The sequence below is a fragment of the Manis pentadactyla genome, chromosome 14 (assembly GCF_030020395.1).
Source record: "Manis pentadactyla isolate mManPen7 chromosome 14, mManPen7.hap1, whole genome shotgun sequence".
In the NCBI taxonomy this organism is placed as follows: domain Eukaryota; kingdom Metazoa; phylum Chordata; class Mammalia; order Pholidota; family Manidae; genus Manis; species Manis pentadactyla.
Window position 1 is genome coordinate 70,089,153 of NC_080032.1, and position 13,120 is coordinate 70,102,272.

At 38.2% G+C, this 13,120-nt stretch overlaps 1 protein-coding gene across 3 annotated transcripts in view; it reads left to right on the forward strand.

Annotated features, from left to right (window-relative positions):
- BORCS5 (BLOC-1 related complex subunit 5) overlaps positions 1–13,120 on the forward strand; it is an 85,534-nt gene that overhangs the window by 58,236 nt on the left and 14,178 nt on the right. For all 3 annotated transcript variants that reach the window (XM_036909670.2, XM_036909649.2, XM_057491674.1), the window contains one exon: positions 483–640. In XM_036909670.2, the coding sequence (XP_036765565.1) occupies positions 483–640 (158 nt within the window). The remainder of the gene's footprint in view (positions 1–482; positions 641–13,120) is intronic.

Consider the following 13,120-nt stretch of genomic DNA (forward strand, 5'->3'; position numbering starts at 1 on the left):
TTACATGTTTTATTTCCTTTTCTCGATTTCGTAGGCAACCATTTTAATTATTAAAAAGAACTAAATAAGTATATCTTCCAAAGTTTTCAATCAAGAAAGGATTTATACTATTGATACCTTGAAATAGTGTCATAAGATCAGGAGCTCTGTCTTGGAGAAACCAATTACTAGCTATGTGACTTTAGGAAAGTTACTTAACCTCTCTGTGTCTTAGGTTCCTCATCTGTAATATGGGTCTAATAATATCTTACTTACCAGGACAATTATGAGTATGAAAAATAATACACAGGACAGCAAGTGCTTGGTACATAATGCTGCTCCATAAATGATAGTTGCTATGACTGTCATTACCATGTAACAAAAGATGCAAGATTAAATTTTAGTCTATTACTGTCTTCAGTGAACTTAAGCTACTTTAGTCACAAGTTTATTAACAGTAGTTTCCATTTCATTGGATATTGTTCCTTTCTTCTGTTTTGAAGGACTGTTGAGTGGCCAGACTTCCCCAACAAATGCCAAATTGGAGAAACTGGATTCCCAGCAGGTGTTGCAACTCTGCCTCCGGTATCAGGATCACCTCCATCAGTGTGCAGAGGCTGTCGCTTTTGATCAGAATGCTTTGGTTAAACGAATCAAAGAGGTAATGTACTGTGGGAAAGTAACATCACTGACTCATTATTGTGACATCCTGTGACCTCTAAGTCCTTTTCTCCTGGGCAGTAGAGCCAGTGATCCCAGCTTTATGGGAAGTAGTCGTTTTCCAAGTCTTGACATTTGTCTCCATCACTTTGGGGAGATTATCTCTCCTAGCAGTAAAGTGTCATAGTGAAAAAAAGTGGTCCAAGGAGCTAGACTGATCTGGAACTTGAATCCTGGTTCACTGCTTACTTGATTTGGTAAGCTACATAACTTACCTTGGACTCAGTATCCTCATATGAAAAATGGGAATGATAGTAGTAACCTACCCCAAGGGTTGAGTAAAGATTAAATTACTCAGTGTTAGCTATTATTAGTATGTGTAAAGTCCTGCCATATAATTTGCTCTAGCTAATATTATGTCTTCAGATTGACTTTAGCTGTTTCCTATATGCAATTTATATTTTGTTTTCCAATAGGGTATGAGTTATTTGAGAGCAGGCGCCTTGATATCTCCCCCAAATATATTTTTCACTGTGTTAAAACATGGAAGGCACAGTGATTCTTAAGTGTTTGGATGGAAACAATTGTTCGTACTTAATCAAGGTTTTTGTGAAGAAAGAAGCAAGATAATTCACGTGAAAGTGCTTGTTAAACTAAAGCACTCAGTAATGTTGAGTAATTATTAATAACAGTAAGTAGGTACTTCTTTTGAATAGCTAAATATATCGAGTGGGCTGCTCCGTGGCACAGCTCTGGGAGAAGGTATAAATAAATGCATTTTCCAAAGTTTTCAATAAAGAAGGGATTTATATTCTGTATCTTGGAGTATTGTCATATAAAGAGAAGGTCAGGAGCTCTGGAGAAAGCACTTACGTGAATGACACCCCCTGGAGTTGTTGAACAAAATAGTCACGGTCATTGACGCAGGCAAGAGAAGATGAACCGAGGGAATGCCCAAGTAAAGGGCTGAGAGTCACTGCGAATTAATATCAGTCAGTAGTCAACATAGTACATCCTTGAGACTACTAAGCAGTCATTAATTATATTCATAGATTTAAATTGCCAACCCTTCCAATGTTTTTTTTAGTTATCTTTTATAAAATATTGTGCACATATATGCTTCTCATGGATTAAATACTTTCATTTGGAAGACTTTTAAATATGACCTTTCATATTGGTTGGCATTGATGTGGCCTTTGAAATATTTTAAATTTACTTTAATACATTATGATCTGCAGAGCTTCAAGCTGCAAACATGATTGCACATTAGAATCACTTGAGTTTTTGTTTGTTTTAATACTGAATTCTCTCCTCGCAGTAGGTCTAGGACGTAGGCTGTGAAACATTAATAAGCTTACCAAATTATACTAATGCCATTGTGCATTCCCTGGGATTTGGGACCACTGGTCTAGAGCACTATTTTTCAAAATAAGTTCTGTAAAACTGGCTCTATGTAAAGAAGGTCAAACTTTTTGCATAGTCCTTCATCACCCTTGAAAAGTCATAATGCATTGTATTACTGTATTATTTATAGGAATCTTACAGGAAAGAAAATTAGCACTTTCCAGACTTATTTGACCTCAGAACTCTTGTCTTAGGTAGCATCTACAGAAGTAGTGTTTTGGGAACATACTTTGAGAAATGCTTTTGTCAATATAAGGCCTTACCATTTTTGACGATTGTACCAGAAATTAACTGTGACATTAACTCTAGAGAGAAGATTTTAGAATAATAAGTAACTTTTAATGCTTCTTGTCTTTTTGAAAGGGGCTCTAATCCATACCTGTGTTTCATAGTTTAGGAAAGCATGGTATGGAAAGATTACATGACCAGCTCATTGTTAAAGAGCAAGTAAAGCATTTTGTAGCTGGTAGTACCAGATAGAAGTCCTCATCATACCTCATTTTCAAGAGTTCAAAGCAGTGTTTCTTGGCTCTGAATGCATGTTAGAATCACCTGGGAATTTTTTCCTCCAATATATAAGGTGGAAAATTTTACACACACACTGACCTAGACAAATCCTGTGACCCTTCGTGTACTCAGTGCCCAACCAGGGCAACATCAACTTGTGAGCACTCCTGTTCCATCCATATCCTAGCCATTCCCTGCCACCTCCCCAGTGGTCTGTTGTGAAGTAAATCTCATGCATATCATTTCATTCATAAATATTGAGTACATATCTTTAAAAGTAAAGGACTTTATAACAACGAAGAAAAACTGAAGGGACAAAACAGCAGCAGACTCACAAACTCCAAGAAGGGACTAGCAGTTACCACAGGAGGATTTAGTAGGGGAAGGTGGGTGGGGAGGGAGGGAGAAGGGGATTGAGGGGCATTATGATTGGCAAATATGGGGTCATGGGGAAGACAGTGTAGCACAGAGAAGACAAGTAGTGACTCTGTGGCATCTTACTACGCTGATGGACAGTGACGTCAATGGGTATGGGGAGCACTTGATTATATGGGTGAATGTAGTAACCACGATGCTTTTCCTATGAAACCTTCATAAGAGTGTATATCAATAATACCTTAATGAAAATAAATAAATAATAATAAAGAAATAATAAAGGAAAAGAAAAGGACTCTTAAAACTTTTAAATTTGAATTAATTTTAGACTTAGAGAAAAGTCACAAAAACAATTCAGAGTTTCTGTATAACCCTCACACAGCTTCTTACAGAAGCTTATACAGTGATCAAAACCAGTAAATGAACATTTATACAGTACTATTCACTAAACAGAGACTTTATTAGAATTTCATCCATTTTCCACTAATAAAGAACACCTTTTCAAAAACACAGCCATGGTGCTGTAATCATACCTAAAGTATTTAATAGTAATACCTTAATTCATTCAGTATAGCTGAGGTGCTTTTAAGAAAATATAGGTGTATAGGTCTCTCTCTGACCAATTAGATAAAAATTAATAAAAATAAGACATTCTAACATGTAGCCAGGGTTGAGAACCAGCATTCTGGAACATTCATTTAAAACAATTAAACTGAATTTAAAATTCTGTTTGGGGAACTTTGGGATTCATTTTGAGTAGCCAGTAGTTACACAGGATTGTTGCAAACAGACCAGTACTCACAATACTGAATAATATATTATTGGTAGCTTTCTTAGGGTGGAGGAGGTGAGCACTGTGCAGGGTTTTCACTGGTGTCTTGGCTTTTCAGTCAGCATTGTTGAGCAACTCTTACAGACCAGCTTTGTGAGGTCTTTTAGGGGTTACAGAGAAATGTGACATAGTCCCTGTTTGCTGAGAGCTTGGTGTGGTAAAGGACCAAAGATATAAGGAATAGCAACATGAGAGATATGGCACTGTTGATGGAAAGTGCTCAACTGTCGTTGGTAAGTTCTGCAAGAGCTACAGATCAGGATACACTGGAGCAAGTGAGGTTTCAGCTAGGTGTTAAGGAGAATCAGGGTTTGCGAAATTAATGGGAAGAAGGACTGGGGCAGTGCAGGCTGGACTGCATTAAGAACCTTAGAGACCTTCTGGTCCAGCACCCTCATTTAGATGCAGAAGCTGAAGCCTACTAGAGAAAGTAAGCATTTATCCAGGGTCACAGAGTGAGATAGTGGCCAAAATTACAGAATTAAAAGTGGATGGAGATCAAAGGCCATTGCTTTTTTGGCAGGTGGTGTACTTGAACATGTTTACAGGTTGACGGGAATGAGAGAGAAGAGACGGAAGGTGAAGGATAGACAGGGGATTCATAGAGCAAGGTTCCCAAGGCAGCAAGAGAGCATGGGATTTGGAGCCTGGGAGCATTTGTTTTGAAATGACAGGAAGGACTTGGGCAGGTTTATAAAGAGAATACCTGGCACAGGTCTGTCTCTTCTGAGGAGCCTGTGTATCTCTCTGAAGAGGAGTGGAGGTCATTTGTTGAGAGTGACAGTTGGGTACCAGGATAGTTGTGAGCCTGGGAGTCATAGGGACTCAGCTAAGTGAGAACACATAGGCTTTGTATTTGTGGGCGACTCTACAGTGTGGTTCTGAGGGTGAACTCTACAGCCTCATTGCCTGGGTTGAAGTCCTGACACTGCTTCTAACTAGCTGTGTGGTCTTGGACAAGTTACTTAATCCTTATAAGCCTCAGTTTCTTCTTCTGTTAAATGGCGAGAAGAATAGTATCCACCTCAGAATGGTTTTTGTGAGGGTTGAATGAGTTACTTTATGTAAAGTACTTAGGGCCATGTCTGCCATATGATAAGCAGTATAGTGGTAACTCTTGTTATTGGTTTAACTATAAATAGTGACTAAAAGATCAAAACTTGACATTATTGTCATGAATTGGCCCAGATGAAGTTTCTTGATACCAGTAGCAGCCCAAATGTTTCCTCATTTTAAGCTCTACTCTCAACAGCCCATATGATAAACAGAGAGAAGACAAATAATTTTTAGCACACTCTGGTTTCCTTCAAATCCTGCGTGATTTCTTTCATGCCACGGATATTTGATTTGGGGAATTTTTGTAGTTAATTTAACTGTTTGTTCTGCTTTGTGATTAGCAAACTGGTGTCTGGGGAACATGGTTCATGCAAGATGTGAAACTGAACAGCCGCAAACAATGAGTCCTGGGCTTCTAGGCTGTGCATATATCCCTTCTTATCATTTCAGTGATTTCCTGTGATATCTTATCACTTCTAGGTAAGGATTCAAATTGACAAGCAGACATTTTCAATTTTAGGTCACATCTGCCATTGGCATTAGGGTTAGCTGAAAGATAAAGGAGAAAGGAATATGCATCCTCCTAATGTGGGCAGTGTAGGCAGATGGCAAATACACAGCCCCAGGAAGACATAGTTGACCCATTTGGAGCGACTCTTGTCAGTGACCTGGATCATGTTCCTGCCTCATTCTAGTTGCTGTCAATGGGTAAATATGTTTCTGTTTAAAATACCTTCTTTTTTTTACAGTTACCCACATTATTAAATGCTCACCCCAACAGTATAGTTATTGTCAACATAGAAAGATGTTACAGAACCAATGACTATATTCTCTATGCTATACTTTCATCTCTATGACTAATTTGTATTAATGATTGAAATTTTGTGCCTCTTCATTCACCCATCCTGTTTCACCCACCCACCTTAGTTCCCCCCTCATGGTAACTGCCACTCACTTAACGGTGTCTATGACTCTATTGCTGTTTTGTTTTATTTTTAGATTCCACATATAAGTGAAATCATATGGTATTTGTCTTTCTCTGTCTGGCTTATATAGCATAATATCCTCTAGATCCATCCATGTGTTGTTGCAAATGGCAGGATTTCTTTGTGTTTTGTTGTGTCCAAATAATATTCTATTATATATCTGTATCACATCTTTATCCATTCATCTCTTGATGGACACTAGTTGCTTCCCTATCTTGGCTGTTATACATAATGTGGCAATAAACATATGGGTGCATATTTCTTTTCAAATCAGAGACTTTATTTTCTTTGGGTAAATTTCTAGAATTGGAATTACTGGGTTGTATGGTATTTCTGTTTTTAGTTTTTTGAGGAATAGCCATACTGCTTTCCATAGTGCTGGGCCAATTTACATTCCCACCAGCAGTGCAGGAGGGTTTCCTTTTCTCCACATCCTCACCAAAACTTGTTATTTCTTGTCTTTTGGATAGTGGCCATTCTGACTGGTGTAAGGTGATATTCATTGTAGTTTTGATTTTTATTTCCCTGGTGACAAATAATGTGGAGCATCTTTTCATGTGCCTGTTGGCCATCTGTGTGTCTTCTTTGGAAAAATGTCTATTCAGGACCTCTGCCCATTTTTTAACTGGGTTATATATATATTTTTTGGTGTTAATTTCATATGCATTTTTCACAGTTTTGGATGTTAACCCCTTATCAGATATATCACTTGCAAATATATTCTTCCATACTATAGGTTGCCTTTTTGTTTTGTTGATGGTTGCCTTTGCTGTACAGAAGCTTTTCAGTTTGATGTTCTACATGTTTATTTTTGCTTTTGTTTCTCTTGCCTGAGGAGATGTACCAACAAAAAAATTACTCATGCTTATGTTCTAGAGATTTTTACTCATGTTTTCTTCCAAGAGTTTCATAGTTTTAAGTCTTATATTTAAGTCTTTAATCCATTTCAAGTTTACTTTTGTATATGGTGTTAAGGGGTAATCCAGTTCCATTCTCCTGAATATAGCTATCCAGTTTTCCCAACACCATTTATTGAAGAATCTGTCTTTTCCCCATTGTATATCCTTGCCTCCTTTGTCATATATTAATTGACCATAGATGGATGGGTTTATTTCTGGGCTCTCTGTTCTGTTCCATTGATCTATGTCTTTTCTTGTGACAGTACCATACAGTTTTGATTACTGTAGCTTTGTAGTATAGCTTAACATCAGGGAGTGTGATACCCCCACCTTTACTCTTTCTCAAGATTGCTTTGGCTATTCAGGATCTTTTGTGGTTCCATATAAATTGGAGGATTATTTGCTCTAGTTCATTGAAAAATGCCATTGGTATTTCGATAGGGATTGCATTGAATCTGTAAATTGCTTTGGGCAGGATAGCCATTTTGGCACTATTAATTCTTCCTATCCACGAGCATGGGATAGATTCCATTTATTTGTGTCTTTTTCAGTTTCTTTCATCAGTATCTTATAGTTTTCAGAGTACAGGTCTTTCACGTCCTTGGTTAGGTTTACTCCTAGGTATTTTACTCTTTAGGTGCAATTGTAAATGAGATTGTTTTCCTGATTTCTCTTTCTGCTAGTTCATTGTTAGTATCTAGGATTGCAACAGATTTCTTTATATTGATTTTGTATCCTGCAACTTTTTGGAATACATTTATTAGTTCTAATAGATTTTTATTGGTCTTTAGAGTTTTCTATGTATAGTATCATGTCATCTGACAGTTTTACTTCTTCCTTACTGATTGGGATACCTTTTATTTCTTTCTTGTCTGATTGTTGTGGCTAGGACCTCCAGTACTATGTTGAATAAAAGTGGTAAAGGGGGTGTCCTTGTCTTGCTCCTGATCTTAGAGGAAAAGCTTGCAACTTTTTGTTGTTGAATATGATTTTAGCTGTGGGTTTGTCATGTATGGCCTTTATTATGTTGAAGAATGTTCCCTCTCTACCCATTTTTTGAGAGTTTTTATGAATGGATGTTGAATTTTGTCAAATGCCTTTTTAGCATCTATTGAGATGATCATATGGCTTTTTTCCTTTCTTTTGTTAATGTGGTATATCACATTAATTGATATACAAATATTGTACTATCCTTGCATCCCTAGAATAAATCCCACTTGGTCATGACACATGATCCTTTTGATGTACTTTTGAATTCAGTTTGGTAATATTTTGTTGAGGATTTTTGCATCTGTATTCATCAGGGATATTGGTCTATAATTTTCTTTTTTGTGGTGTCTTTGTCTGGTTTTGGTATTAGAGTGATGCTAGCCTCATAAAATGAATTTGGAAGTATTTCCTCCTCTTCTGTTTTGGAATACTTCAAGAAGGATGGGTATTGGCTTTTTTTAAATGTTTGGTAGAATTCAGCTGTAAAACCATCTGGTCCTGGAACTTGTTCGTTGGAATTTTTTTTATTACTAGTTCAATATCATTGCTGGTAATCGGTCTGTTCAGGTTTTCTGGTTTTTCCTGGGTCAGTCTTGGAAGATAGTACATTTCTAGGAATTTGTCCACTTCTTTAAGGTTGTCCAGTTTTATTGACATGTAGTTTTTCATAGACTCTTATAATTCTTTGAGTTTCTGTGGTATCAGTTGTAACTTCTCTTTTTTTATTCCTGATTTTGTTTGTGTCCTCTCTCTTTTTTTCTTGATATAGGTCTGGCTAGGGGTTTGTCTTTTTTATCTTCTCAAAGAAGCCAGCTCTTGGTTTCATCAATGAGGTTCATATATAGTTTCCTAAATATGTAAGTCTATATTAAATTGATGTCTGCTTGATTTTGAACACATTCTAAAAATACTACTTTTTTGTTCTTCTTCCTCCTCCACACTATATGTATGTGATGTCATAATCTATATTATTTGTGTAGCCCTTGACTAATTTTGTGCATAGTTGATTTTACTACTTTTGTTTTTTGAATCTCATACTTGCTTTTTAAGTAATTGGTCTAGTACCTTTACTGTAGATTTATTTCCACTGATGAAAAATATTACTACTTAAGAACATTTTTATCTGAAGATGTCCCTTTAACATATCCTGTTTGGCCAGTTTAGTGGTAGTGAATTCTTTTAACCTTCATTTATCTGGGAAATTTTATTCTCTGTTAATTCTGAATGAAAACCTTACTGAATAGAGAATTCTAGGTTGTAGTTTTTCCTATTCAGTACTTTGAGTATTTCATGACACTCCCTTCTGACTTATAAAGTTTCTGCAGAGAAATCTGCTAGTCTTATGGAGTTTCCCTTATAGGTAACTGTTTGCCTCTCTCTTGCTGCTTTTTAGATTCTTTATCTTTAATCTTGCCATTTTAACTACTGTGTACCTTGATATTGTATTTCTGGGGTTCATCTTGTTAGGGGCTCTCTGCACTTCCAGGACCTGGAAGTCTGCTTCCTTCCCCAAATTGGGGATGTTTTCAGGCATTACTTCTTCAAATAGACTTTCTCTCCTTTTGTCTCTTCTTCTGGGACCCTTAATATTCTGTTTGGAGTTGTCACACAGCTCTCTTAGCATCTTCTTATTTTTAGATGTTCTTTTTTCTCTCTGTTCCTCAGTTTGGTTACTCTGTAATTCCCTATCTTCCAACACACTGATTCATTCCTCTGTTTCCTGCACTCTGCTATTCATTCCCTCTGTTGCATTTTTCACTTTGGTTGTTGTATTCTTCAGCTCCTCATATTTTCTGTCTCTTTGTTGAAATTCTCTTTGAGCTTCTGAATTGATTTCCCCTTTCCCCCATATGCCTCTGCCTCCTCATTTTGTCTGGGTTTTGTATTTCTTCCTTTGTATTAGATAGATCAGCTATGCCTCCTGGTCTTGAAAGTAATGACCTTATGAATTGGATGTCCTATGGTGCCCAGAAGCTCAAGACCCTCAGCCCCAGAGACTGGTTCTCTTTTGCAGCTGAGCCATGATTGCTGTTGGTGGGGCTGTGAGCAGGGCTCACCTCTGCTTGTCTGCCAGCAATGGGTGATCTCCATAGCTAGCCTCTGTGAAGTTATAATAGAATAACTATTCTTAGAATATATATTTTTTAACTAACATAAAGCCACTAGGTTCATTTTGTTACAGTTATTGTGTGCTTGCTTAAGAGCCTTGAGACTAAATTCATCATATGATTCTTGGTAGTTTCTGTGTTTTTCATTCCTGGATGTATTATAAGCATGCTATTTTAGCACAAACTAATATGAAGCATTGAATCAAGGTTCAAATGATAGGTAAGAAAGAGTTGCAGTCCTTAGAAAGCCATATGCCTGCATGGGATTATAAAGAGACCCTAAAGTTTCTCTAATTCAGCCCTTTTGTTGCACAAATAAGGAAACCAAGGTCCTTGATTCTACTTGGGACTTGCCAAGATTTTTCTCCTAGTTGATTAGTCTGCCTGATGACCAGTCCTCTTTTCTGCTTTACTGTACTACTTATGTTCTACCTCTTTGGAATCTTTCATCTCATTTTCAGCTAGTCCTTTTTCATGTGGTAGACACTCAACTGGTGTTTGAAGGAATGATCTACCATTCATGGGCTGGCACACAGAACTGGGCCAGGCTTTGTGTGGACAGTACTGTAATGTTTAAGAGCTAGCTGGGGCCATTTCCTAAGTATTTTACCTGACTTGCTGTACCGTGTTTTGTCCCATGGGGCTTGAGGAGAAATCAATCAAGGTTAAATGAGTTGCTCACAGTATTGCACAGAGAATCTACTGGAACTGGCATTAACATTCATTCTGAGCACCTTCAATTAAAAGCCTGGTTTTTGTGAACCATTGGCCAGGTGAGGCTGTTACTCTTTGCCTGCCACCTTGAACGAATCTCCTTTAAATGACGGTGTTGTTGGTCTTGATACTGCCTTTAAACATATCCCGGCATTGGTTGCTGTTTGTTTGACCTCAAATCATAAGATGGGTTGGGAGTATTTATTTAAAACTACATACTTTGATAAGAGCATTGAGGTATTGGCTTTCTTTTTGTTGAAATACTGAGGACAAGGCATTTCAAGAAAGTTTTGTGTCCCTTTCTATCTTACAAGTTACTCTGGTATAAACTTCAGGTTGAGAACTTACAATTTAATTATAGTTGTACCCCCTTCTTGTCCTTTGGGCAACCTTTCTTTTTGGTAATAACTACCACTGGTTCCTTGGGTGGCCGGAAATATGGATGGGGGTTGGGCTTATTCTGGTTTGTCTGGCTGAGAGGTGTGCCGTACAGCACTTCCTTGGGCCTGGCCCCACACTTCCTTTCTACCAGCACTGTCCTGCCAAAGTGCAGGAATCCTGGAAGGGAGCCCTATCTAGTTTAATACTTGCCTGTTAAAAGTATGGGCTTGTGATTTTGGCAAGACGTGTCCAAAAGTCAGTTATTGGACTGCTCCAAGATTTAACTCCATTCAGAATCTGAATACTGTCATATGAGCATGTGTGAACAGCAGCCCCATTTCCCCCCAGTTTGCCTGCCCCAGACGTGCCCCCAGACAGCTGGCTCTGCCAACTTCCCTAATACTGGCCACAAGTGCCAGGTACTAGAGCCTTCCTGCTCTAGGTCATTTCCAGTCTGCCAGAGTGGGCGCTGTTAGAGGCCCCTGTAAGCAGCCTCTCTTGTTAGGAATGCCAGATTGCAGTCTGGAAGCCAGCGGTAAGCAGTATTAATGGCACATCGGTCATAGAACTGGAAATAGGGCTGGGAAAAGCTATTCCCTGTCCTGTATCTCTTTCAGTGAAGAAAAACAAGGAATTTTAGAAACTTCGAATGTTGCTGCAATATTTAGAACAATGCCTGGCACATAGTAGACGTTCAATAAATGTTTATTAAATGAACCATTTAATATATTTTCAATTTTTCAATATCTTTATCATAGTGACCAATAAGCTTTTTTATTCTGTTAGAGATAATAAAGGTCATGAGAGTTGTCTTAGGTTGGGTAGGCTAGACTGCAGCTGTATGCAGACTCAAAATGTACAGTGGCTCAAATGCAACAGAAGTTTCTTTCTTGCTCATTTTGAAGGTGGATGGATGTATCTGGTCAATATGTGACTCTCAGGGAATTCAGGGATTCACACTCCTTCCATTCTGTGGCTCTGTCAGACCCAAAGACTACATTGTTGGTAGCATTCCTTTGGCGTAAGGGGAAAGACTGGAATAGCACAGATGGGAGGTTCTTACAGACCAAACCTGTCCATGTCACTTTGGCTAGAACCCAGTCATGGCCACAGGTAACTCCAAAGGAGGCTGGGAAATGTCTGTATGTGGGCCCAGGGTTATACTAAATGTTGAGCTACATTTTGAACATCTGGGTCCTCTTTGAACTTACATTCTGAAAATGCATCTGTAGCCCAATTTTGAGAGTCACAGGGGCTGGTGCAAGGTTCCGTGGTAAATTTCACTTGGAAGTCCTGTCAGTGGAAGCCAAGTGATTCTAAGGAAACACTTAAGCCTTAAATAGTAAGTGAAAAAGCCAGGACACAACATGATACATAGTCAATATGAATTCAACTATGTTCAGTATCTTTTTTAAAAAGATTAGAAGAAAGCAGGACAATTAGTTGTGGTTGCCCTTTAGTGAGGAGATGATCAGTGGTATTTGTTTCTAGCCTGCTCCATACTGTTTTCCTATATTTTACAAATCTCTATCCAGAGTATGCCTTTTTCCCCCAACTTCGAATACTTCTATTATTTTTTCTCATAATATGTGAGCCTCGTTAGGGTTCTGTTTCTCTGAATGTAGATTTTTGACTCAGCAAGATAAAGATATGCCTTCCAAACTTTATGTGCATGTGCCTTTACATGCCCATTTCATTTGTGAACTCACTCGGCTCTGTGCCAGGCTCTGCTGTAGGTGTTGAGGATGTATCACTGAACAAAACCAAATCCCTTCCTCGTAGACCTTACATTCCACTGGGGAAACAGACAATACATGAGACATGAGGCAAACAACGAAGGTAAGTGCTAAGAATAAAACTATAAAGCAAGAAAAGGGATTTGAAAGGTCAGTGGGGTGAAAATTTTAGGCAGGGTGGGCCAGGAAGGTCTTACTAGACAGGAACTTTTAACATAAAGACCTCCTAGCTGGTACTGAGCAAGCCAGGAGATTCTTCCTCAAAACTCTGTCTGTATCTACAGTTTATCAAATATTTGACCAATGACATGACAGTCCCCAAGATTCTATTCATTATCTAACAATCTGCTTGTTGTCATGTTTATCTGGATGTTCTGAGCTGGAGACTTACTTGCTATCTCTGTTGGTTGGGAGGACACTCGCAGACCGTAGTCCTTTTAAAAACATCTCTAATTCTTCCAGGTCTCAAGGATTCCCAAAGGATTTCTCTAGG